Here is a 24460-nt window from a genome sequence, read left to right as displayed (position 1 = left end):
CTCTACGGTGGCCGCGAGGAGCCGCACGCAGGCGCGGGGCGCTGCGCGGTGGGCACACGTGACTCAGCAGCCGGGCCGCCTGTGGCGAGGGGCACGTGGCCCGGGGGCGGAGCCGCGGGCTACCACCTGACGCGGGCCGGGCGCGCGCTCGCAGCACAATGGCTGACGCGGCCCTGGACGCTGGCCGCCCCGAGAGCGCGAGGGGCCCGCGCCCACGGGGCCGCCCGGAGAGCGCGAGGGGCCCGCGCCCACGGGGCCGCCCCAGAGCGCGAGGGGCCCGCGCCCACGGGGCCGCGGGAGCGCGAGGGGCCCGCGCCCACGGGGCCGCCCCAGAGCGCGAGGGGCCCGCGCCCACGGGGCCGCCCCAGAGCGCGAGGGGCCCGCGTCCACGGGGCCGCCCGGAGAGCGCGAGGGACCCGCGTCCACGGGGCCGCCCCAGAGCGCGAGGGGCCCGCGCCCACGGGGCCGCCCCAGAGCGCGAGGGGCCCGCGTCCACGGGGCCGCCCGGAGAGCGCGAGGGGCCCGCGCCCACGGGGCCGCCGGAGAGCGCGAGAGGCCCGCGTCCACGGGGCCGCGGGAGAACGCGAGGGGTCCGCGCCCACGGGGCCGCCCGGAGAGCGCGAGGGGCCCGCGTCTACGGGGCCGCCCCAGAGCGCGAGGGGCCCGCGTCTACGGGGCCGCCGGGAGAGCGCGAGGGGCCCGCGCCCACGGGGCCGCCCCAGAGCGCGAGGGACCCGCGTCCGCGGGTGCCCCGGCCCCTCGTGGAAACCGAGCCGGCGACGAACGCACGGCCGACCATGATGGGGGCACCGCTCAGGCCGAGGGGGCGACTCGTGTCTGGCGGGTGAAGCCGCCGCCTGCAGCGCGTGGGTTCGAGCCCCGGCTCCGCTTCCGGGCCCGCTCCCGCTCACGGCCCGGGACGCGGAGCCGCGGGGTCTCGAGCCGGCGCCCGCGTGGGCTGAGCCGCAGGCGCGGCCACGGCCACGTCACGGTCACTCCCCTCCCCGGGCCGCCCGCCGATGGCGGGGTGGCCGGCGGGGCAGCAGGCGGGCGGGCAGAGGAGCTCTGTGCCTCCGTCTGCGCCTCCAGTTCTGCCTGTAAATGCAAAGGCGCAGACAACCCGAGGAGAGCGCACGGCTTGCTGGTTTAAACACCACATGCACTGTAAAAATTAAAACTCTTTATTTATTTAAACATTTCAGTAGCATCTTATCAACTGGTGTCCGCGTAAGAAGCATTACCAAAGACGTATTCTGAAAAGCATTTACAAAAATACATTGCACAAAGTCCTATCTTCAAAAATAAATATGCAAAATATGTCCACCCGCTCCGGACCGAGTCTCACGTAGGAGATCCTGGTGCACGTGTGAGCTGTGTCGCCGCGCAGCGCCAGCCCTGAACGCGCTCCGGTCTGCGCGTGCAGAACCGGCAGCGCCGTCACGGCCTTTTCTGAAAACATCAAACTCAACCAGTGGAACTTAGAGAACTCTCAACGCGACGGCCGAACCCTAAGCGCCCTGCAGACACCTGTACAAAGCCTGCGCGGTAGTACAGTCTGTGTATCAAATGGTAGTTAGGACCAAACGGGCCGCCGCGCCTGGAGTCGGCGCCCACCAGGACGGCGGCAGCCAGGCGGGGCGCCCCGGGACGCGGGGCGGGGCTCCCGCACGCGCGCACACACACGCACACGCACGCGCTCGCAGTCGCACGTTTAATGAAGCACAGGACTGCGCCTTTATCTCCGCCGCCATCCCCAAGGGGTCCCGCGTGGGCGGCCACCTCCCTATATACAGAAATGCGCACGGCCGGGGCGCCGCGGCTCACGCGGCCGGCTCCCCGTGGACTCGGAACCGGTAGAGACACGTGTACTCGGGGTGGCCCCAGTTGGAGAGAATCCGCAGCTCCACGATCTGGAACGTTCTGTCCGGCCGCTCCTGGAAGCAAGGGCAAGGCCGCTGAGTCCGAGCAGCCCGGCGGCGGGCGGGGCCGACCCCTCGGCCAGCGCCTGCCGCGTCCTGGGCCACGGCGCGCGGGCTTGGGTGAGACCCGGGCCCCGCGCCAGCGTCCACCAGGGCTCGCGAGGCCAGGAGCTGCGGGGGCGCGGTCCTTACCGGCACGGGGAACATCTGCAGCGAGTCGCCCTCCTGGTCGTACATGAACTGCCCCAGGAGCTGCCCCTCTTCCTGGTACTCGTTCTCCAAGCCCTGAAGCCAAGACCGCACGGTCACTACACCGCGGCCCGCCTCTGCACACGGGTCACCTGTCCACAGTGCAGACACAGGGCCGCCCCGGCGGGGGGTGTGTGTGTGTGTTTATTACGGGCTTCCGAGTCCACAGCCACCACGGGGGACGTGTCCTCGCTGGGGAGCAGCAGAGAGGGGCCCCACGCTCACGGCTGCCCTCCACCTGAGCGGAGCCTGGGCAGCCGACGGGCCCGGGGCACGAGGCTCAAGGCCCAGGGCAGCAAAGGAGACCAGGGGTGGGAGCTGACGTTCCAGCCCAGGAAGAGGTCCTGGGCCGGGCGCGGTGACAGGACCCGTTAGTGGTTATGATGGAAGACGTGACAGCGCGCAGGGACCGCCCGAGGGCCGTGGCTGTGACAAGGCTAAGGCCGTGGGTGCCGGCGACGGACCCCAGGCGCAGCGGCCTGGGCGCAGAGCAGGAAGGCCCCACCCCTCTGCCAGACAGGAGACAGGACCGTGGCAGCTACACTGACAAAGTGGGAAAGGAGACAAAGGGGCCACAGCCTCCACGGGGCGCCAGCCCTCGCCCTCTCCTCTCGGGGAGTTCCCGCAGGGGCACAGAGGGACGGCGCGTCCTCGAAGCCACACTCACGTAGACGGCGAAGTCCTTGGGGGCGCTGGCGATGCTGCCGGTGGGTGCCAGCGTCTTTGGGATGTGCTCGAGTGTGAACGTGGCTGGCCAGATGGCCATGGACAGCCGCACCACCAGGTAGCCCTGGGAGCCCCTGAACGCCCAGCAGTTCCCCGGGTAGATGTCGGGCTGGGGAGACACAGGGCAGGCGCTCAGCCACACACTCGGACCCCAGGAGGAAGCGCCCACTCGGACACCGAAGACGCACCCCTCCGCGGCCCACTGTCGGAAGCGGACCAGAGGGAACTGCGAGTCCTTCTCAGCCCCTCGCCCAGCTTCCCTCGGGAACACCCGAGTCGGCTGTGAGCGAGCTGACCAGGCCATAAAGAGAAATGCAGATGCGGATTTCAGAGAGAAGCGAACTCAGGTTCAGCCCGGCCGCCCCTCTCCCCATCCGGCTCTGCTGTGGCCTGGGAAAGCAGTGGACGCCCAGGTGCCCGGGCCCTGCACCCGCGTGGGAGACAGGGAGGAAGCTCCTGGCTCCAGCCCGGCCCAGCTACTGTGGCCATTCGGGGAGTGAGCCAGTGGATGGAAGATTCTCTCCAACTTTGTCTTTCATAGACACAAATACATTCTTAAAAAAAAAAAAAAAAAAAAAAAAAAGGAAAAAGGGAACCACAAAACTGCAAGGTGTGAGACGGTGAGAGGCTCTGCACACTGACCGAGCCCTGGCCTCCCGCTGTCAAGTTTACTGCAGGATTTTTTTTTTTTTTTTGACAGGCAGAGTGGACAGTGAGAGAGACAGACAGAGAGAAAGGTCTTCCTTTTTGCCGTTGGTTCACCCTCCAATGGCCACCGCGGCTGACGTGCTGCAGCCGGCGCACCGCGCTGATCCGATGGCAGGAGCCAGGTGCTTCTCCTGGTCTCCCATGGGGTGCAGGGCCCAAGGACCTGGGCCATCCTCCACTGCACTCCCTGGCCACAGCAGAGAGCTGGCCTGGAAGAGGGGCAACCGGGACAGAATCCGGTGCCCCGACCGGGACTAGAACCCGGGGTGCCGGCGCCGCAGGTGGAGGATTAGCCTAGTGAGCCGCAGCGCTGGCCATACTGCGTGATTATTTTTAAAAGCCAAGGACCTCCCACAGCCCACCCCAGGGCCCCGCGGGCGCTCCTCAGTGCCGCTTCCACGCCAGTGGCCGGGGCCTCGGGAGCCACGTGCACAGGAGTCCCGCTCACGCAGGGGTGGGCGGCGTCGCCCCCGCCGCCCCGCGCTCCCCGGGGGCGGGTCTCAGGTTCCATCGCAGGAGCGCACGTGCTCTCGAGAAAGCGCGAAGCGCCGGGAACGCAGGCCCCCAGGCCGTGCGCTGTTCTCTGGTGCGCGCAGCATGGCACGGGTTAACTTTATCCTATGAGCGTGAATGCCACGCTCAGAGTGTTCCCATTTAGATCCTTCCAGAGAACTCGGTCAGGGCGTCCCGGCCACACACACACACACACACACACGCGCGGGCACAGCGCGTCCCGGCCCCATCCACACACACACGCGTGCGGGCACAGCGCGTCCCGGCCCCATCCACACACACACGCGTGCGGGCACAGCGTGTCCCGGCCCCATCCACACACACACGCGCGTGCGGGCACAGCGCGTCCCGGCCCCATCCACACACACACACACCCGGGCACAGCGTGTCCCGGCCCCATCCACACACACACACCCGGGCACAGCGCGTCCCGGCCCCATCCACACACACACGCGTGCGGGCACAGCGCGTCCCGGCCCCATCCACACACACACGCGCGCGGGCACAGCGCGTCCCGGCCCCATCCACACACACACGCGCGCGGGCACAGCGCGTCCCGGCCCCATCCACACACACACACGCGTGCGGGCACAGCGCGTCCCGGCCCCATCCACACACACACACGCGCGGGCACAGCGCGTCCCGGCCCCATCCACACACACACACACGTGCGGGCACAGCGCGTCCCGGCCCCATCCACACACACACGCGTGCGGGCACAGCGCGTCCCGGCCCCATCCACACACACACACGCGCGGGCACAGCGCGTCCCGGCCCCATCCACACACACACACGCGCGGGCACAGCGCGTCCCGGCCCCATCCACACACACACACACGTGCGGGCACAGCGCGTCCCGGCCCCATCCACACACACACACCCGGGCACAGCGCGTCCCGGCCCCATCCACACACACACACCCGGGCACAGCGTGTCCCGGCCCCATCCACACACACACACCCGGGCACAGCGCGTCCCGGCCCCATCCACACACACACACGTGCGGGCACAGCGCGTCCCGGCCCCATCCACACACACACACGCGCGGGCACAGCGCGCCCCGGCCCCATCCACACACACACGCGTGCGGGCACAGCGCGTCCCGGCCCCATCCACACACACACACCCGGGCACAGCGCGTCCCGGCCCCATCCACACACACACGTGCGCGGGCACAGCGTGTCCCGGCCCCATCCACACACACGCACCCGGGCACAGCGTGTCCCGGCCCCATCCACACACACACACCCGGGCACAGCGCGTCCTGGCCCCATCCACACACACACACGCGTGCGGGCACAGCGTGTCCCGGCCCCATCCACACACACACACCCGGGCACAGCGTGTCCCGGCCCCATCCACACACACACACCCGGGCACAGCGCGTCCTGGCCCCATCCACACACACGCGCGCGCGGGCACAGCGCGTCCCGGCCCCATCCACACACACACGCGTGCGGGCACAGCGCGTCCCGGCCCCATCCACACACACACGCGTGCGGGCACAGCGCGTCCCGGCCCCATCCACACACACACGCGTGCGGGCACAGCGCGTCCCGGCCCCATCCACACACACACGCGCGGGCACAGCGCGCCCCGGCCCCATCCACACACACACCCGGGCACAGCGTGTCCCGGCCCCATCCACACACACACACCCGGGCACAGCATGTCCCGGCCCCATCCACACACACACACCCGGGCACAGCGCGTCCCGGCCCCATCCACACACACACACCCGGGCACAGCGTGTCCCGGCCCCATCCACACACACACACGCGTGCGGGCACAGCGCGTCCCGGCCCCATCCACACACACACACCCGGGCACAGCGTGTCCTGGCCCCATCCACACACACACGCGCGCGGGCACAGCGCGTCCCGGCCCCATCCACACACACACACGCGTGCGGGCACAGCGCGTCCCGGCCCCATCCACACACACACACCCGGGCACAGCGCGTCCCGGCCCCATCCACACACACACACCCGGGCACAGCGTGTCCTGGCCCCATCCACACACACACACGCGCGGGCACAGCGCGCCCCGGCCCCATCCACACACACACACCCGGGCACAGCGCGTCCCGGCCCCATCCACACACACACGTGCGCGGGCACAGCGTGTCCCGGCCCCATCCACACACACACACCCGGGCACAGCGTGTCCCGGCCCCATCCACACACACACACGCGTGCGGGCACAGCGTGTCCCGGCCCCATCCACACACACACACCCGGGCACAGCGCGTCCCGGCCCCATCCACACACACGCGCGCGCGGGCACAGCGCGTCCCGGCCCCATCCACACACACGCGCGCGCGGGCACAGCGCGTCCCGGCCCCATCCACACACACACGCGTGCGGGCACAGCGCGTCCCGGCCCCATCCACACACACACGCGTGCGGGCACAGCGCGTCCCGGCCCCATCCACACACACACGCGCGTGCGGGCACAGCGCGTCCCGGCCCCATCCACACACACACGCGTGCGGGCACAGCGCGTCCCGGCCCCATCCACACACACACGCGTGCGGGCACAGCGCGTCCCGGCCCCATCCACACACACACACGCGCGCGGGCACAGCGCGTCCCGGCCCCATCCACACACACACGCGCGCGGGCACAGCGCGTCCCGGCCCCATCCACACACACACGCGCGCGGGCACAGCGCGTCCCGGCCCCATCCACACACACACACGCGTGCGGGCACAGCGCGTCCCGGCCCCATCCACACACACACACGCGCGCGGGCACAGCGCGTCCCGGCCCCATCCACACACACACACACGCGCGGGCACAGCGCGTCCCGGCCCCATCCACACACACACGCGCGCGGGCACAGCGCGTCCCGGCCCCATCCACACACACACGCGTGCGGGCACAGCGCGTCCCGGCCCCATCTGCAGCAGGGCTCTGGGGGCCCTCCCGGCACTTCCGGTCCAGAGGCTGAAACTTTACCCCCAACTGTCAGTATTTGAGGATGGCTTTAAACTTTAGAATGACAGACGTTCCCAGTTAGAAATCCTAGGCACAAAGACTAACGTTTACAATGTTACAAAACACGTCCTCAATTCTGTTCTGGAATTTTCCACCTGATACCTGTGGGCCCTGGTTGCCTGTGCTAACTGAAACCAGGCAGAGTGACACGGAGGACCTACATCTCAGCTCTGCTGAACTCAACAGTGTGCAGCGGACTTCTTCCACTGCGGCTGGACTTGGAAACACTTGGCAAACTAAAAACCCATACATCTGCTTCAAAAGGCACAGAGAGTTGGGCAGTGTGGTGGAATGAGAAGGTGAGAAGGTCATGCCAAGATGGCTGCTGACAACAGAAACTGCCTGGCAACAGGCCGTGACTGGATGGCTCCAGAAACCGCCTGACAACAGGCTGTGATTGGTTAGGGCACAGACCGCCCCTTGATCGGATTGGCTGCCTTGGCTATATAAGCAGCTGTAGCAACTGAAATAAACGAGGCTCGCCTCAGGCCTGCTTTCACCCGACTCCCGGGGTCTGCATGGTGACTCTGCGCCCACCACACTCCTCCTCTCAGAAAAGAAATACAACTTCAACAGGGCAGGTCTTCCTGCACTGGGTCACTCCCCAAATGCCCACAACAACCAAGACTGAGCCAGGAGCCAGGAGCTCCATCCGGGTCTCCCATGTGGCTGCAGGGGCCCAAGCAGCTGGGCCACCTCCCGCTGCTTTCCCAGGCCACCAGCAGGGAGCTGGACTGGAAGCAGCGTAGCTGGGACACCTTGGACAATTCACATTCCTCTTCCTTCATGCCCCAACGTGGACGCATGGGACTGAGCATCTGAGCAAGCTGCGGGCGGCCTGGGACGGCCACTCCCCACCCCCGAGAGCCTGGGTCAGCCACTCTGTACCCCGGAGAGCCTGGGACGCCCACTCTGTACCCCGGAGAGCCTGGGACGGCCACTCCCGACCCCAGAGAGTCTGGGACGGCCACTCCCGACCCCGGAGAGCCTGGGTCAGCCACTCTGTACCCCGGAGAGCCTGGGACACCCACTCTGTACCCCGGAGAGCCTGGGACGGCCACTCCCGACCCCAGAGAGTCTGGGACGGCCACTCCCGACCCCAGAGAGCCTGGGACGCCCACTCCATACCCCGGAGAGTCTGGGACGGCCACTCCTGACCCCCGAGAGCCTGGGTCAGCCACTCTGTACCCCGGAGAGCCTGGGACACCCACTCTGTACCCCGGAGAGCCTGGGACGGCCACTCCCGACCCCAGAGAGTCTGGGACGGCCACTCCCGACCCCGGAGAGCCTGGGACGCCCACTCCCAACCCCGGAGAGCCTGGGATGAGCTGACTCTTTTTCCTGCCCTCATGCACTCTGGGAGGCACATACCTGGGTCCCTCCCAGCCACCTGGAGACCTGAGTTCCCAGCTCCTGGATGTGGCCTGGCCCAGCCCTGGCTACTGCAGACATTTAAGGAATGAACCAGGGGATGGAGAGCATCCGCTGTGCCTCTGCCTTTCAAGTCAAGTTATTTAAGAAATGAATGTGTGTGGCTAGTGCTGTGGCACAGCAGGCAAGGCTGTTGTCCGTGATGCCAGCATCCCATATGGGTGCAGGTTCGAGTCCCGGCTGCTCCACCTCTGTTCCAGCTCCCTGCCAATGGCCTGGGAAAGCAGTGGAAGAGCGCCAGGTGTTGGGGCCCTGCATACGCGTAGGAGACGCAGCCGCTCCTGGCTCTGGCTCGGCCCAGCCCTGGCCACCTGGGGAGTGATCCAGCAGAACAAGACCTCCCTCTCTGTGTCTCCCTCTCTGCAGTTTTTTCAGACAAATAAATCTTAAATAAACAAACCTGTAAAGCTGATCACACAGTGTTGGGAAAGCACCAGTGCAGTAAGAGCAGACGTGGCGCCCAGGACACAGGCGGCCCCTAGCCCCCCGGCTCCAGGCCCTCGTCCCCCCCGTCCCCCAGCCCACCCCGTCCCCCAGCCTCAGGCCCCCTGTCCCCCTGCCTCCCCGGCCCTCAGCCCCCCAGGCCCCAGCCTCAGGCCCCCTGCCCCCGGGCCCCTCTGCCCCCCAGCCCCCCCGGCCCTCAGCCCCCCTGCCCCCGGGCCCCTCTGCCCCCCAGCCCCCCGGCCCTCAGCCCCCCTGCCCCCCAGCCCCTCTGCCCCCCAGCCCCCCCGGCCCTCAGCTCCCCTGCCCCCCAGCCCCTCTGCCCCCCAGCCCCCCCGGCCCTCAGCCCCCCTGCCCCTGGGCCCCTCTGCCCCCCAGCCCCCCCCGGGCCTCGCCGCTCGTCGCCTGCAGCACACCACAGGCGCGTGAGGCTCCCTAGGCGGGGAAGCCGGCGGCCAGTGTGTGCCGTGGGAGCCGCGGCAGGGGGCAGACACGGGCACCACCGCACGTCGCCCCGGAGCCGGGTGGGTGTCGTGACCTCCAGCGGGGCCGGCACTCACCTGGATGACGACACGGGGCGACTGTGAGAAGTACCAGAGAGGGATCCCGAACAGACTGATGAGCGCGGTCTTGGTCTCGTAGGTCTCGGAGCAGCGCGTGCTCAGGATGCTGCCGCCTGGGGGCAGAGGCCGGTGGCGTCAGAGCCCCGCTCTCGGAAGCGGGGTTTCCTCAAAGCGTCTGCGAACTCACGCCTCGCTGGGGCAAGGACCCTCCCTCCGCACGTCGGCGAGTCCTGACGCGCGGCTGTCGTGTGCGCGTGCCCTCGCCATACCCGCCTGGCCCCTCGCAACAAGCGACAGCGGGAGCACAGATGGCCAAGTCCTGCCATCACCCGACAGGCGGCCTTCAGAGCCCCAGCGACAGTGACAGCTACAAACTGCACGTCCACAAAGTGTGGGGGAGCCGGGAGCGACCGCCGCTGGGCGGGCCGTCCTCCCGGGGGACAGACACTGCAACCAGACTGCACGGACACAGCACAGAACACACAAGAAGCTCGCGTGGACACTTGACAGCGGCGAAGGCACGCTACACGTGAGCTTCATCTCGGCCACACTAGCGAGGTGCAGCCTCCCCTCACTGGGAGATGGGGCAGACAGCACCCGGGGTCAGGGAGGCCGAGTGCATCCTGAGAGCCTCCCCACGCGTGTGCGTCCTGAGAGAAGCCTCCCCACGCGTGTGCGTCCTGAGAGAAGAAGCCTCCCCACGCGTGTGCATCCTGAGAGAAGCCTCCGACGCGTGTGCGTCCTGAGAGAAGAAGCCTCCCCACGCGTGTGCGTCCTGAGAGAAGCCTCCCCACGCATGTGCGTCCTGAGAGAAGAAGCCTCCCCACGCGTGTGCGTCCTGAGAGAAGCAGCCTCCCCACGCGTGTGCGTCCTGAGAGAAGCAGCCTCCCCACGCGTGTGCGTCCTATGAAGCCTCCCCACACGTGTGCGTCCTGAGAAGCCTCCCCACGCGTGTGCGTCCTGAGAAGCCTCCCCACGCGTGTGCGTCCTGAAAGAAGTCTCCCCACGCGTGTGCATCCTGAGAGAAGCCTCCCCATGCGTGTGCGTCCTGAGAGAAGCCTCCCCACGCGTGTGCGTCCTGAGAGAAGCAAGCTCCCCACGCGTGTGCATCCTGAGAGAAGCCTCCGACGTGTGTGCGTCCTGAGAGAAGAAGCCTCCCCACACGTGCGTCCTGAGAGAAGCCTCCCCACGCGTGTGCGTCCTGAGAAGCCTCCCCACGCATGTGCGTCCTGAGAGAAGCCTCCCCACGCGTGTGCGTCCTGAGAAGCCTCCCCACGCATGTGCGTCCTGAGAGAAGCCTCCCCACGCGTGTGCATCCTGAGAGAAGCCTCCCCATGCGTGTGCGTCCTGAGAGAAGCCTCCCCACGCGTGTGCATCCTGAGAGAAGCCTCCCCACGCGTGTGCGTCCTGAGAAGCCTCCCCACGCGTGTGCGCCCTGAGAGAAGCCTCCCCACGCGTGTGCGTCCTGAGAAGCCTCCTGCAGGACTCCGGGAGCTGTCCCGTGGACACACTCAGACCCGCCGTGGCCTTCTCTCCTGGTGACACGACTAACACGCGTCTCCCCAGGGGACGAGCTGGCTCTGGAGGACCTGAGCGAGCCCCGAATCCTGGGCCACTGCTGGGCCCGAGCCCGAGCCCAGGACTGTGGTGTGCACACGTGGGACACACGTGGGACAGAGCGCGATGGCATACCCGCCTGCAAGAGCTAACGTGACCTCACAGAGACAGGACAGCTGCTGACCCAGCTGAGTGGAGGGCGCCGCGCGGACCTCAGCACTTCCCAGCCTTGATGGACACGGTCTGTCTTCCTTCTCCAAGGAACAAACCGGCACCCATCACTGCACCCCCGTGGCCTTTCTGCCTGCGACGTCCACCACGGGAGGACAGAGACGCCGACCGGGAGCTCGTGCCGTGAGCTCCACGGGAGAACCTGCGCCCCACGCGGTGGGCCAGGCAGCAAGCCGAGGGAGGAGCCGCCCAGCGCACCGCCCCCTCCCGCGGGGACGCCCAGCACACAGAGCCCACGCCCACCCACCTCCAGACTCCAGTGCGAAGTCCACCATCCCGGTCTTGTCCTGGGAGTACAGCTTCAAGGCGTTGTTCACGATGACCTGAGCTTGCTGCACAGACAGGAGGAAGACCAGCGACTCCGTGCGTCTCGGGGCAGGAGGGGGAGGCGCAGCAGTGTCACGCCGCAGCCTGCACCGGGCGCTCCGTACTCAGCACTCAGACCTGACCGGGGGGCCCCAGGACCCCGAGAAGCATGGGGGCTGGGAACGGCCCCACACAGGCAGGGGGGTCCCAGACCGAGTCCCAGGTCCCCTCCGGCTCCCGCTGGGCGTGTGTGAAGCGCGCCTCTATCATCTTAGGAAGCCCAACCACAGCCTGTGAGACCACGCCCAGAGCTGCAGGCCAGCGCCGCCCACCGGGCTTGGGCACGCCCCCACTCACCGCCTCGGTGATGCCAGAGATGCCTGCCTCGCTGACGGCGGCCAGGACGGCCTCGGGCGTGGGCCCCTGCCCGCTGCCGGCGACGTGGTGCGAGATGTTGCCCAGCACCTGCCGCTCCAGCGCGCTTAGGGCCAGCTGCAGGTCCTCCTTGCTCACGAAGCGCGCGGAGAGCCGGCGCAGCAGCTGCTCCAGGGCCTCGTCCTGCTGGCCCTCGGAGAGCAGCAGTCTCACCGCCGCTCTCACCTGCGCCTCCACCTGCGAAACCACCAGGAAACGCGAATTCGCTGCCTCACACGAGGACTTGGGCTCGCACCGGCGCCCTCTTAGAAACGCCGCAAGCGCTGCGTGTCTCCCCGAGAGCTTCCTGTACATCGGACACAACCTTCTCCTTCGTACTGAAGGACCAGCAAGCGCGCTGGGCGTGCGGAAGAGGCCGGAGACAGCAGCGCGGACCGCGGGCCTGGACAGCGTGGAGCTGAGCAGAGGCCCTGTCCACGCCGCCCAGCCCTGCTGAGGGCAGAGGGGAACGAGAGCCCCTCGTCGTGACCACGCTTGGCCTGGCTACGTGACGCAGGGGGTTAGGCACTGCCTGCACCGCCACACCCTGTACTGGACACCGGCTGCTGATCCCGCTCCCTGCTGGTGCCCCTGGGAAGGCAGAGGATGGCCCGAGGACTTGGGTCCCTGCCACCCACGGGGGACCAGGATGGAACTCGTGGCTCCTGGCTGTGGCCTGGCCCAGATCTGGCTCTTACAGCCGTGTGGGGGAGTGAACCAGCACTCACTCCCTCTCCCTCTCCCTCCCCCCGCCCCTTACCCTCCCTCTCTCTCTCTCAGCCCCTCTTCTACCTCTGGCTTTCAAATAAAGAAACATTTTTTAAGAAGTGTCACCATAGGATGTCGAACACGTCCCTGTGGTCCCCCCTCCATGTGCACCTGAGTGTCCCTTCTTGCTCTGTAAGGACTGGAGTTGGGGGACAGGCCCCAGAAAAGCACACCCACCTCCAGGGGCACACACAGACCGGTGCCCCCAGCTCCGCACTCTGTGGTCGGTAGCCTGTGGTTTTCTTCCAGAGGCCAAAGCCACGCACAGCCCCTGACCACAGGCCAGCAGCCCGGCACGGGGTGGAGCCCCTCACCTCGTCACGGCTGAGCCCCCTACCCGGCCTGGGGGTGCTGCCACTCAACGCCTGTCTCCTCCTGCAGCAGCCCAAGCTCTGGATTTTCTCTAGAAAATCTCGACGGGTGGGCCTGGAGCAGCGTCCGTGACGCTATCAACAAGACAAAGCCAGCTGCCGGCTCCAGCCCGAGTCTGCCGTGGGAGATGCGCCCAGGCCCGCAGGCCCCTGGCCCGCGCGATTTGAGCGCCAGCAGTGAAGTCCCTCCCCAGGGCCCGACTCCAGACACGGGGAAGGGGAGCTCCTCAACAGCGTGGTCCCGGCCCGGCCACCGCAACCCCGGAGGCCGGGGAGGCGCACCTGGCCCTGGCCCGCGTCCGCCCTCGCACAGCTGCTCTGCAGGCGCTGCCACTCGGACACCTGCGCCCGCAGGCGGCTCAGCTCCAGCTCCAGGTGCTTCACGCTGGCCAGCAGGCGCTGCTGCTCCTCACTGCCGCTGCAAGCCAGAGGGGCGGGGAAGCGGTCAGTGCACGCCACGGACACGCGTGCTCCCAGTCAGTGCATCCAGACACACGTGTTCCGGTCACACGCTGCAGACGTGCTCCCAGTCAATGCACACCACAGACACACGTGTTCCCGGTCACACACACTGCAGACACGCATGCTCCCAGTCAGTGCAGCCAGACACACGTGTTCCTGGTCATATGCTGCAGACATGTGCTCCCAGTCAATGCACACCACAGACACACGTGTTCCTGGTCACACACGCTGCAGACACGTGCTCCCAGTCTGTGCAGCCAGACACACGTGTTCCTGGTCACACACGCTGCAGACACGTGTGCTCCCAGTCAGTGCATGCCACAGACACACGTGCTCCCAGTGCAGCGACACACGTGTTCCCGGTCACACACGCTGCAGACATGTGCTCCCAGTCAGTGCACGACAGACACACGTGTTCCTGGTCACACACACTGCAGACACGCGTGTTCCCAGTCAGTGCACGCCACGGACACACGTGTTCCCAGTCACACAGCCACGGATATAGGTGTTCTCGGTCACACGTGCCACGGACACAAATGTTCCCAGTCAGTACACACCATGGACATGTGTGTTCTCAATGCACCCCACAGATGGTCAGCACACAGCAGACATGTATGTCCCTGGTCAGTGCACACCACGGGCAGCATGTTCCCAGATGGTCAGCACACGCCACAGATGTGTGCTCCCAAACGGTGCACGTCCCTGGACAGCACATGCCATGGCAGGCGTGTTCCCAGATGGTCAGCGCTGTAAGCACACAGCCTGCCCTGTGTCTCAGACGCCCGAGGGGCACATCTGAGGAGACGCGTGCCCCGCTGCAGCTCAGCTAATAAAGTGCCGCCAAGTGGTCATCGCTCAGTGCCCGTGAAGGACTCTGAAAACCACGGGGTGTTCCAAACGATTCCCCTGAAGTTAGAAACCTTCACCAAGTAGGACGGTACTCGGCAATAATTACCAAAAAATTAAATCAAATTTTCATGCTAACCCACAGAAAACTGCAGAACGTATCCCTCAGGGTTGTGTAACCATCACAGAGGCGTGTAGACTGGACACCAACCACTGCGTGTGTGCAGTGTGCGTGTGTGTGTGCGCGTGCAGACGGCTGCTGGGAGGCCGGCATGTAGACTGGACACCACCCACTGCGTGTGTGCAGTGTGCGTGTGTGTGTGTGCGTGCAGACGGCTGCTGGGAGGCCGGCGTGTAGACTGGACACCACCCACTGCGTGTGTGCAGTGTGCGTGTGTGCGCGTGCAGACGGCTGCTGGGAGGCCGGCGTGTAGACTGGACACCACCCACTGCATGTGTGTGTGCGTGTGCAGACGGCTGCTGGGAGGCCGGCGTGTAGACTGGACACCACCCACTGCATGTGTGTGTGCGTGTGTGTGTGTGTGTGCGTGCAGACGGCTGCTGGGAGGCCGGCGTGTAGACTGGACACCACCCACTGCATGTGTGTGTGCGTGTGTGTGTGTGTGTGTGCGTGCAGACGGCTGCTGGGAGGATGGCAAGTGCGTCCCACACCTGGGCTGCCCTATCAGCAGGACCCCGAGCTGTTCGCTGGACCAGAACAGGGATGGGAAGGCTCTAACCTCCAGGGGCCATCTGGACCACAGTCACCCGCCTAAAAGGGAGCCTGCGCCTGCCGCAGGCTGATTGGACCTCGAGGCCCGCCCGCGGCCCCCCCACAGGCTGGATGCAGAGTGAAATGTGCAGGCCCTCACGGAGGGTGCACAGGGCTGAAGCCGTGACGGACGGGAGGACACAGGCCAGCACCAAAGGAGGGCCGGAGAGGGAGGCACAGGGGGGCAGGCGCACCCCACTCAGGGCACGGAACAGACGCAGCCCAGTGGCACCGCTGTCCACAGCGGGGACTCGAGCGGACAAAGCTCAGGACAAAGGGACCCGAAACGGCAGAGGGATCGGGCTGTTCAGACGGCAAAGGCACGGGCAGCACTGGTCCAGGCGCAGATGGGCTACAGCCGCGAGGCCGGCACAGACTGCCCAGAGCTAAGTGCCCGTCCTCAGGGAGGCTGCTGAGGGGGCCGTGGCTGGGCCGAAGCTCAGGCTCCGCTGCTAGGTCAGCAGTGCCAGCAGAGGGTCCCCGTGACGGGAGCTCCCACAAGGGCCCCGTCAATCTGCTCCCCGAGGGACTCTGCACCCTCAGCGCGGGCAGGGTGGACACAAACGTGGTGCCTCGTCAGAGGACGTGGTCAGCTCCTCAGGCCCCGCCCACCACGGTCCTGCAGGGGCCCAGACGCACCGCAGGGAGTGCCCCCACAAGGCCCAAACACGCAGGTGACGCCAGGGACGTGGGGTCAGCTCCCGCCATCCCGCTGCCGCCCCGACGCAGACTGCGCAGGCCAGGGGGCCTACCTTGCTGTCCTGAGCTCCGCCTGTTCGAGATCCCTCTGGATGGCCTGAGAGAATGAGACACAGGTCACACACTGACGTCACCTGACGGGCTGGAGCCCCCCACCTAAGTCAGGGCACATCTGCCTGCGGGCTGGCCGTGGCGGACGCTGGCTCTGCTTCCCAGAGTGCACTGCGGCAGATGCGACCGTCCCCATAGTCAGAGAAGCAGCCTTCAGAAGGGCAGACACTGCGGGGGGTGCTGGCCCGGCCTGCCAATCCACCCAGGGCCAGGCCCCACAAGGAGGCGGGCTCAGACCCTGCCTCTCAGCTGACCGTGCCTGGCCAACAGGGTCCATCCCGTGGGAGCTGTCCCCGGAGCCCCCAGGGCCTGCGCTCCACTTCACTGAGGCTCCTTAGCCTCCACTTGCCCGAGCAGAGGCGAGCGCCCAGGCGCCAGGCCCCGCCCCTCCCACGACGGCAGGATTTCCCGCCCAGATCCCAGTGTCCGTCCACAGAGCCGGGCCCTCCACTCTCCACCTGAAGACAGTGCACCCTGGTGGTGCCGGCTGACACCCACATGGGAACCCGCGGGGCCGCCCGGGGCCAGGGCGTCGGCACACCCGACACACTAGAGCAACAGCGCTCTAGGGAAAAGGGACGGTCAGAACATGCTTGGGTTTTTATAATGGAACAGCAGACGGGGCCCTTGCAGCACTGACTGCACAGGCGGACAAGGAATACCTCGGATTCTCCTGCCAGTTTTCCGAGGAGCCCTTCCAAGGCAGAGATGCGCACCTCGTGTTCTCGATGCAAAGCCGTGAAGTCAGCCTTGGAAAGCAGATGGGGGGAGACAGTCAGCAACAGCAAGAGGGCCTGGCCACCCCTGCACGGGGCACCAGACACCGGGACGGGCCGTGTCTGGCACAGGCCACAGCCACGGCCTCCTGTGGGAAGTCCACACCCCACGCTGGAGTGCCCTGCGTCCCTGGGGACCGTGGCCACAGTGTCCCGTGGGAAGTCCACACCCCACGCTGGAGTGCCCTGCGTCCCTGGGGACCGTGGCCACAGTGTCCCGTGGGAAGTCCACACCCCACGCTGGAGTGCCCTGCGTCCCTGGGGACCGTGGCCACAGTGTCCCGTGGGAAGTCCACACCCCACGCTGGAGTGCCCTGCGTCCCTGGGGACCGTGGCCACAGTGTCCCGTGGGAAGTCCACACCCCACGCTGGAGTGCCCTGCGTCCCCGGGGACCGTGGCCACAGTGTCCCGTGGGAAGTCCACACCCCACGCTGGAGTGCCCTGCGTCCCCGGGGACCGTGGCCACGGCGTCCCGTGGGAAGTCCACACCCCACGCTGGAGTGCCCTGCGTCCCCGGGGACGGGTCACAGTGTCCCGTGGGAAGTCCACACCCCACGCTGGAGTGCCCTGCGTCCCTGGGGACCGTGGCCACAGTGTCCCGTGGGAAGTCCACACCCCACGCTGGAGTGCCCTGCGTCCCTGGGGACCGTGGCCACAGTGTCCCGTGGGAAGTCCACACCCCACGCTGGAGTGCCCTGCGTCCCTGGGGACCGTGGCCACAGTGTCCCGTGGGAAGTCCACACCCCACGCTGGAGTGCCCTGCGTCCCTGGGGACCGTGGCCACAGTGTCCCGTGGGAAGTCCACACCCCACGCTGGAGTGCCCTGCGTCCCCGGGGACCGTGGCCACAGTGTCCCGTGGGAAGTCCACACCCCACGCTGGAGTGCCCTGCGTCCCCGGGGACCGTGGCCACGGCGTCCCGTGGGAAGTCCACACCCCACGCTGGAGTGCCCTGCGTCCCCGGGGACGGGTCACAGTGTCCCGTGGGAAGTCCACACCCCACGCTGGAGTGCCCTGCGTCCCTGGGGACCGTGGCCACAGTGTCCCGTGGGAAGTCCACACCCCACGCTGGAGTGCCCTGCGTCCCTGGGGACCGTGGCCACAGTGTCCCGTGGGAAGTCCACACCCCACGCTGGAGTGCCCTGCGTCCCTGGGGACCGTGGCCACAGTGTCCCGTGGGAAGTCCACACCCCACGCTGGAGTGCCCTGCGTCCCTGGGGACCGTGGCCACAGTGTCCCGTGGGAAGTCCACACCCCACGCTGGAGTGCCCTGCGTCCCTGGGGACCGTGGCCACAGCGTCCCGTGGGAAGTCCACACCCCACGCTGGAGTGCCCTGCGTCCCCGGGGACCGTGGCCATGGCGTCCCGTGGGAAGTCCACACCCCACGCTGGAGTGCCCTGCGTCCCTGGGGACCGTGGCCACAGCGTCCCGTGGGAAGTCCACACCCCACGCTGGAGTGCCCTGCGTCCCCGGGGACCGTGGCCACAGTGTCCCGTGGGAAGTCCACACCCCACGCTGGAGTGCCCTGCGTCCCCGGGGACGGGTCACAGCACGGAATGCAAAGGCCACCTCTCTCCATGACCACCGGACTCCATCCCTTCACTCCTGGGGGACCCCGCAGCCCCCGAGCAGCACACGGCACTCAGGGACGCCAGGACCCTACCTGAGTGCCCGGCAGCCTGGCAGCCTCCGCCTCCTGCAGCTGCTGCCCGACCACGTCCTTCACCCACGAGGACAGCCCTGCCCGGCCCTCGTCCAGCCGGTCCACCCGCGCCTGCAGCTTCTGCAGGGTCAGTGTCAGCCCCCGGAGCTGCTCGTCCTGTGTGTGGCACCAGCCAGCCAGAGAAGCCATCTGCTGATCCACGCCACTCAGCCAGTGCCACTGGGACGCCCTGTCGTCGCCCTGGAAAGCAGGAAGCAGAAACACGAGTGGCTGCGTGTGGCGCAGCGGCTGACGCACGCTGTGTCAGAGGCCTGGCGTGTCCTGGCTCTGTCCCCGCTGCAGCTGCCTGCTGAGATGCAGCGGTGATGGCCGGCGTGACCGGCGCCCTGCTGGATTGGGTTCCCAGCCCCAGGCTTTCCTCCAGCCTGGCCCACTGGAAAATCAACCAGCCCATGGGTGATCTCTGTGTCTGTTAATTAAAAAACCAACCCACACCATACACGGCACCAAGATGCCAGCCGTAGGGCAAACAAAGGGAAAGACTAAAGCCCTAATAAATTGCAATTATCCTGACCTGATGTGACCTTGAGTGGATTTCATTTTCTTCTACATATACATGAAGGTGTTTCAAAATGCTCACGGGAAAATGAATTAAAAGATTATCTTTGAAATCCATGCCTGTTTTTCACATTATAAATTGTTCGTGAACTTTAAGACACCTTGCACTTTGCAAAATAATGAATGCTATGAAGTTTTTAAAATCAAAATTAACTGAACAATGGGGTCACTGTGACCAGACACCACGTGAGCTGTCCAACTCGCCTGACTGTGCCTGTGCGGGGCCACGAGGGGGAGGCGGGGCTCACCCCCGGAGGCGGGTCCAGGCGGGAGGTTTCAGGTCCGAACACGTTGCTGGGGTCATCGGCCTTCTGTGTCCTCTGCAGGTCTGGCCAGCTGAACACAGGCAAGGAGGCGAGGAAGCCGCCCTGGCCCCACAGGGAGAGGCCGGCACCTGCAGGGAGACAGACAGCATCACACGTGGGCACGCCGGTCCCGGGGCTGATCCGCAGCCGCAGCCTCGTCACGTGTTCCTGTGCACAGAGTACCTGACCCGTACTCACCAAGGAAAAGCAACAGTGGGATGAGCAACAGGAAAAACTTGCAAATATTTCGAAGGCACCTGGGAATAAAACGGAAGCATGAACGTGCAGAGACTGGAAGCAGCGCTCCCCCGTGTCTCCTCCCCGGCACACCCGGCATCAGAGCTGCGGCTGCTTGCTAGCCTGCCACAGGCCCCCCTCTGGGCGCCCACAGGAGGCAGTCTGGCAGACACGCACCCTTGGGGGTGCTGGGTGACAATGCCGACTCCCTGTTTGGGGTGTGACGCCTGCCCCCAGCTCCCTGCTAATGCAGACCGTGGGAGGCAGGAGTGATGCTCGGCTCGAGTAAGCGGGTTCTCAGCTCTCAGGTGGCTCCCATTTTTGCCCTGGCTGCTGCAGGCATTTTGGGGGAGTGAACCACTGGGTGGGAGCTCTCTGGCATAGTGGGTTAAGCTGCCGCCTGTGACACCAGCATCCCATACGGGTGCCAGTTCGAGTCCCAGCTGCTCCACTTCCCATCCAGCTCCCTGTAATGCGCCTAGGAAAGCAGTGGAGGATGGCCCAAGCGCTTTGGCCTCTGTGCCCATGTGGGAAACCTGCAAGAAGCTCCCGGCTCCTGGCTTTGGCCTGGCCCAGCCCTGGCCGTTTTGGTCACGGTGGGGAGCAGACCAGTGGATGGAAGATCTCTGTACAACCCTACTTTTCAAATAAGTAAACCTTTTTTTTTTTCCTTAAAGTGTTCTTAAGAAAAAACCCTATAAGATGGAGTCATCCAGCCCCAGGTTAACAATCTAGGTTGCTGGCTGCTAATGCGCAGGGCGCCCGCTGGCCCCATGGGAAGGGTCCTGGGACTCCTGACCCCAGCCCAGGGGCTGCACAAGCCTCATCCTGCCTCCCGCACAGTGCATCCACCGCCACCCCTTCCACACACGCTTCTTTTTTTCTTTTTTAAGATTTAAAGATTGGGGGGGGGGGGTCTTCCATCCACTGGTTCACTCCCCAGATGGCCACAACTGGCCGGAGCTGCGCCGATCCAAAGCCAGGAGCCAGGAGCCAGAAGCTTCTTCCGTGTCTCCCACGTGGGTGCAGGAGCCCAATGAGTTGGGCCATCCTCCACTGCGTTCCCAGGCCACAGTCGAGAGCTGGATTTGAAGTGGAGCAGCCGGGACTCAAACTGGCGCCCACATGGGATTCCGGCACCGCAGGTGGAGGAACAAGTGAGTGTGCACAGCGCCGCCCCCGGTTTTCTGAACAACACCTACTCTTTCCCATCTCGCAGGTGGGTGTAGAATAGGAACATGCAAGTGCTTCATAAAACACACAGCGCTTAGGGACTACGTGAAGAGATGTGTCAGTGTAAGACAGGGATCACAGGGGCCGCTGCCTGCAGCCCCGGCACCCGTGTGGACAGCAGTTCAAGTCCCGGCTGCTCCACTTCCCACTCAACTCTATGCTGATGGCCTGGGAAAGCAGCAGAAGATGCCCAAGGGGCTTGGGCCCCTGCACCCACGTGGGAGACCCGGAGGAAGCTCCTGGCTTCAGCCTGGCTCAGGCCTGGCGGTTGTGGTCATTTGGGGAGAGAACCAATCTCTCTGTACCTCTCCTCTCTGTAACTCTTTCAAAGAAAAAAAATCTTAAAATTGGCCAGTGCCATGGCTCAATAGGCTAATCCTCCACCTTGTGGCGCCGGCACACCGGGTTCTAGTCCCGGTTGGGGTGCTGGATTCTGTCCCGGTTGCCCCTCTTCCAGGCCAGCTCTCTGCTGTGGCCAGGGAGGGCAGTGGAGGATGGCCCAGGTGCTTGGGCCCTGCACCCCATGGGAGACCAGGAGAAGCACCTGGCTCCTGCCGTCGGATCAGCGCGGTGCGCCGGCCGCAGCGGCCATTGGAGGGTGAACCAACGGCAAAAAGAAGACCTTTCTCTGTCTCTCTCTCTCACTGTCCACTCTGCCTGTCAAAAACAAAAAAAAAATTTCTTAAACAAAAACAAAAAAAAATTCTTAAAATCAATCAGTCAGTCAGTCAGACAGCTGGCCATTGGCACAGCACTGTTTCTTTCAAACAGCACTGACAGGCCAGTTTCCTTACCTTGTCAGAAGAAACACATTCAGCCAGGAAACCAAAGTAACAAACTGGTACCATCCGATCCCCAGCCACCAGAACACGCCAGAGGCTGCCTTCCCTGCAAGAGAGCACGGAGAGTCGGGGGAGCGTCCTGCAGGAACCAGGCTCCCCACGGACCGTTCCTGGGAAGGCCCAGCCGGAGGCACAGGGAGGTCACAAGCAGGCACTCAAAGCACGTGAAGAGGAGGGTTCCATCACGGCAGGACATCGGCACACGCGCACAGGGCACAGGGACAGGCCCAAGTCCGCGCGCTCTCCTCTGCCCAGGTCGGGCAGCTGGACTGACACGCCCCGCCACCGACGGGACGAGTGCTCACGCAGCCCAAGCCGTCTGTGAGCGTCTCTGGTTGGCAAGGAGCGAGCCGGCCAGCACAGAACAGAGCGCAGGCAGAGACGGGTTGTATGTTAAAGACGGCGTTCCCTGCAGTGCTCACTGCCACCAGCCCTGGCCAGAGTGTTAACAGAGAGGTCAACAACCACCTGGAGTCGCGAGGGCCAGCCACAGAACGGACCACAGCGTCCTGGACACGCGGCAACCTGCAGCTCCGACCCTCTGCAGCGTCTGCACCAGGAGGGGACCTGCGGCACAGGAGACACGTGAGCCACAGGCAAGGCGCCCGCCTCCCCCGCTCCGCCCAGGGATGGGACGCGCAGGCCGTGGGGCCTCTGCTCAGAAAGAACCACTCCAGGTCTGAGCTCTGTCTCCCTGGGACCACTCAGGACAACTGCTGGGGTCTCCACCCTCCACCCGCCGATGAGTACACGGGAGGTGCACGTCCAGCGTCCACCGTGGGGGCGCTGCGTGGGGGCTACCAGGATGTACAGAGATTGCAGACACCAGCGGTCCACACGCCCCGGTGTGAACGCGATGACGCAGAGACCAGCGTGAAAGCCGTAGTAAGGACTGACCGCTTCTGAGAGCCAGGAACTTGGGAAGGGTAACGTGGTCCCTGGACACAACACAGTCAACATGACAGCAAGCCCCACACAGCACAGAGGCAGGAAACACCCAGGAAACGAAGCGGCTGCTCAAGGCCGTGCGCTCATTAACATCTGAAGTTGGCCCTGAGACCACCAGGAGACGTCAACACGGCTGACGTGCAAGGACACAGTTCACAAGGATTGTTTAAAAATCACTGTTTTGTGATTAACAGTTAGAACAGAATTACTTTTAAGCTCAGCTTTTTTTTTTTTTTTTTCCTTTGACAGGCAGAGTGGACAGTGAGAGAGAGAGACAGAGAGAAAGGTCTTCCTTTTTGCCGTTGGTTCACCCTCCAATGGCCGCCGTAGCCAGTGCGCTGCGGCCGGCACACCGCGCTGATCCAATGGCAGGAGCCAGGTACTTCTGGTCTCCCATGGGGTGCAGGACCCAAGGACCTGGGCCATCCTCCACTGCACTCCCTGGCCACAGCAGAGAGCTGGCCTGGAAGAGGGGCAACCGGGACAGAACCAGCGCCCCAACTGGGACTAGAACCCGGTGTGCCGGCGCCGCAAGGCGGAGGATTAACCTAGTGAGCCGCGGCGCCGGCCTTAAGCTCAGCTTTTTAATACCAGCGCCTAGAGGAAGAGCGACGGGGCTAAGCAGGAGACCCTCAGTGCCCCGCAGGGACAGGCCAGGCAGACAGCCCTGGCGGCCGGCCATTGGCCTTCTCTGGACTCACGTCTCACCTCCAATAAACCGGTCCACACACCCCCTCACACCACGTAACCTGCTAAGGTGCTCTTCCAGACGGCTACACACTGCTGTCTGTTTTCCCAGGGGATTCTGGGCTCTGGGACAGCAAACACAGAGCCGACAGGGAGCGGGGAGGGGGGGGTGGGGTGAGGACAACAGGGGGGTGAGGGAGCCCTGACAAGGGGGGGGGGCACAAGGACAATGGGGGGTGAGAGAGACCTGACAAGGAGCGGGGGGCCACGAGGACAAGGGGTGGTGAGAGAGCCCTGACAAGGGGGGGTGGGGAAACAACCTGCACGGAGCGAGGGGGAGGGTACAAGAATGGGGAGGGGTGAGAGACAACCTGCACAGGCACAGAGGCGCCCCACGGTCCCTGCCACGCGGCGTGGCCCGGACGACTGCGAATGGGTGGCCGCGTGTGTCTCAAGGCGCCGCGTCCCCTCACCGTCCTTGCCTGCGGGCGTGGTGACAAGCAGTGAAGCACGATTAATATGCAACAGTCGCAACTGGACAAAGCCAGGAGCCCAACTCCACACGAAAACCACAGCCGACGCCCCGGGCGGGGACGGTCCTGCCACTAGGTGCCACGTGGCTGCTGCCCACAGTCCTGGGACCATGGCCTCTTGTCTCCGTGCTCCACGTCACAGCGCGTGAGGCACCCATTGCAGGACCCGCTGCCCCACACGCACAGGGACGCCATACTTACACAGCGACGCCCCGCGCCCACCAAGGTGGCCGTCCTCGCCGAGAAACTCTGTCACATTCAGGCTCCCATAGCAACTGGCATGAGCTGCAACACACGCGAGAGAGGCTTAGCCAGTCCCACGGCCGGCACGCCGCGGCCACGCCAGGCTTGCCGCCTCCCACGCACAGACCAGCATGGTTCTAAGCATCGCTCAGGTCAACTATCTTTGCTTCAATGTTTAAACATCCATCAACTTTCAGAAAAAGCTGCACACAGAGCAGGCAGAGACTGCCCCAAGCTCCTGCGGCCGAGAGGAACCGCAGCCGGCCGCCGGGAGAGGGCGCAGGGCCG

At 65.5% G+C, this 24460-nt stretch overlaps 1 protein-coding gene across 4 annotated transcripts in view; it reads right to left on the bottom strand.

The window, feature by feature from the left end:
* Window positions 1–1165: 1165 nt before the first annotated feature.
* The window catches only part of SUN1 (Sad1 and UNC84 domain containing 1), a 48758-nt gene continuing 25463 nt past the window's right edge, over window positions 1166–24460 (bottom strand). For 3 of the 4 annotated variants that reach the window (XM_070064262.2, XM_051835235.3, XM_070064265.2), the window contains 16 exons: window positions 24131–24214; window positions 23768–23878; window positions 22230–22328; window positions 21714–21807; window positions 19648–19706; window positions 19393–19538; window positions 18527–18766; window positions 16749–16835; window positions 16029–16072; window positions 13479–13614; window positions 12001–12255; window positions 11585–11669; window positions 9547–9662; window positions 2836–3003; window positions 2112–2204; window positions 1166–1934 (listed from right to left, as the gene is read on the bottom strand). In XM_070064262.2, the coding sequence (XP_069920363.2) occupies window positions 1821–1934; window positions 2112–2204; window positions 2836–3003; window positions 9547–9662; window positions 11585–11669; window positions 12001–12255; window positions 13479–13614; window positions 16029–16072; window positions 16749–16835; window positions 18527–18766; window positions 19393–19538; window positions 19648–19706; window positions 21714–21807; window positions 22230–22328; window positions 23768–23878; window positions 24131–24214 (1931 nt within the window). In that variant the 3' untranslated portion in view covers window positions 1166–1820. The remainder of the gene's footprint in view (window positions 1935–2111; window positions 2205–2835; window positions 3004–9546; window positions 9663–11584; window positions 11670–12000; window positions 12256–13478; window positions 13615–16028; window positions 16073–16748; window positions 16836–18526; window positions 18767–19392; window positions 19539–19647; window positions 19707–21713; window positions 21808–22229; window positions 22329–23767; window positions 23879–24130; window positions 24215–24460) is intronic. The other variant, XM_051835242.3, reaches the window with a different exon arrangement.

This window comes from Oryctolagus cuniculus, chromosome 19 (genome assembly GCF_051225735.1).
Source record: "Oryctolagus cuniculus isolate XC-2025 breed Fujian yellow rabbit chromosome 19, ASM5122573v1, whole genome shotgun sequence".
NCBI lineage: Eukaryota > Metazoa > Chordata > Mammalia > Lagomorpha > Leporidae > Oryctolagus > Oryctolagus cuniculus.
Note: the sequence above shows the minus strand (reverse complement) of the source record. Positions and strands in the feature narration are given on the sequence as shown.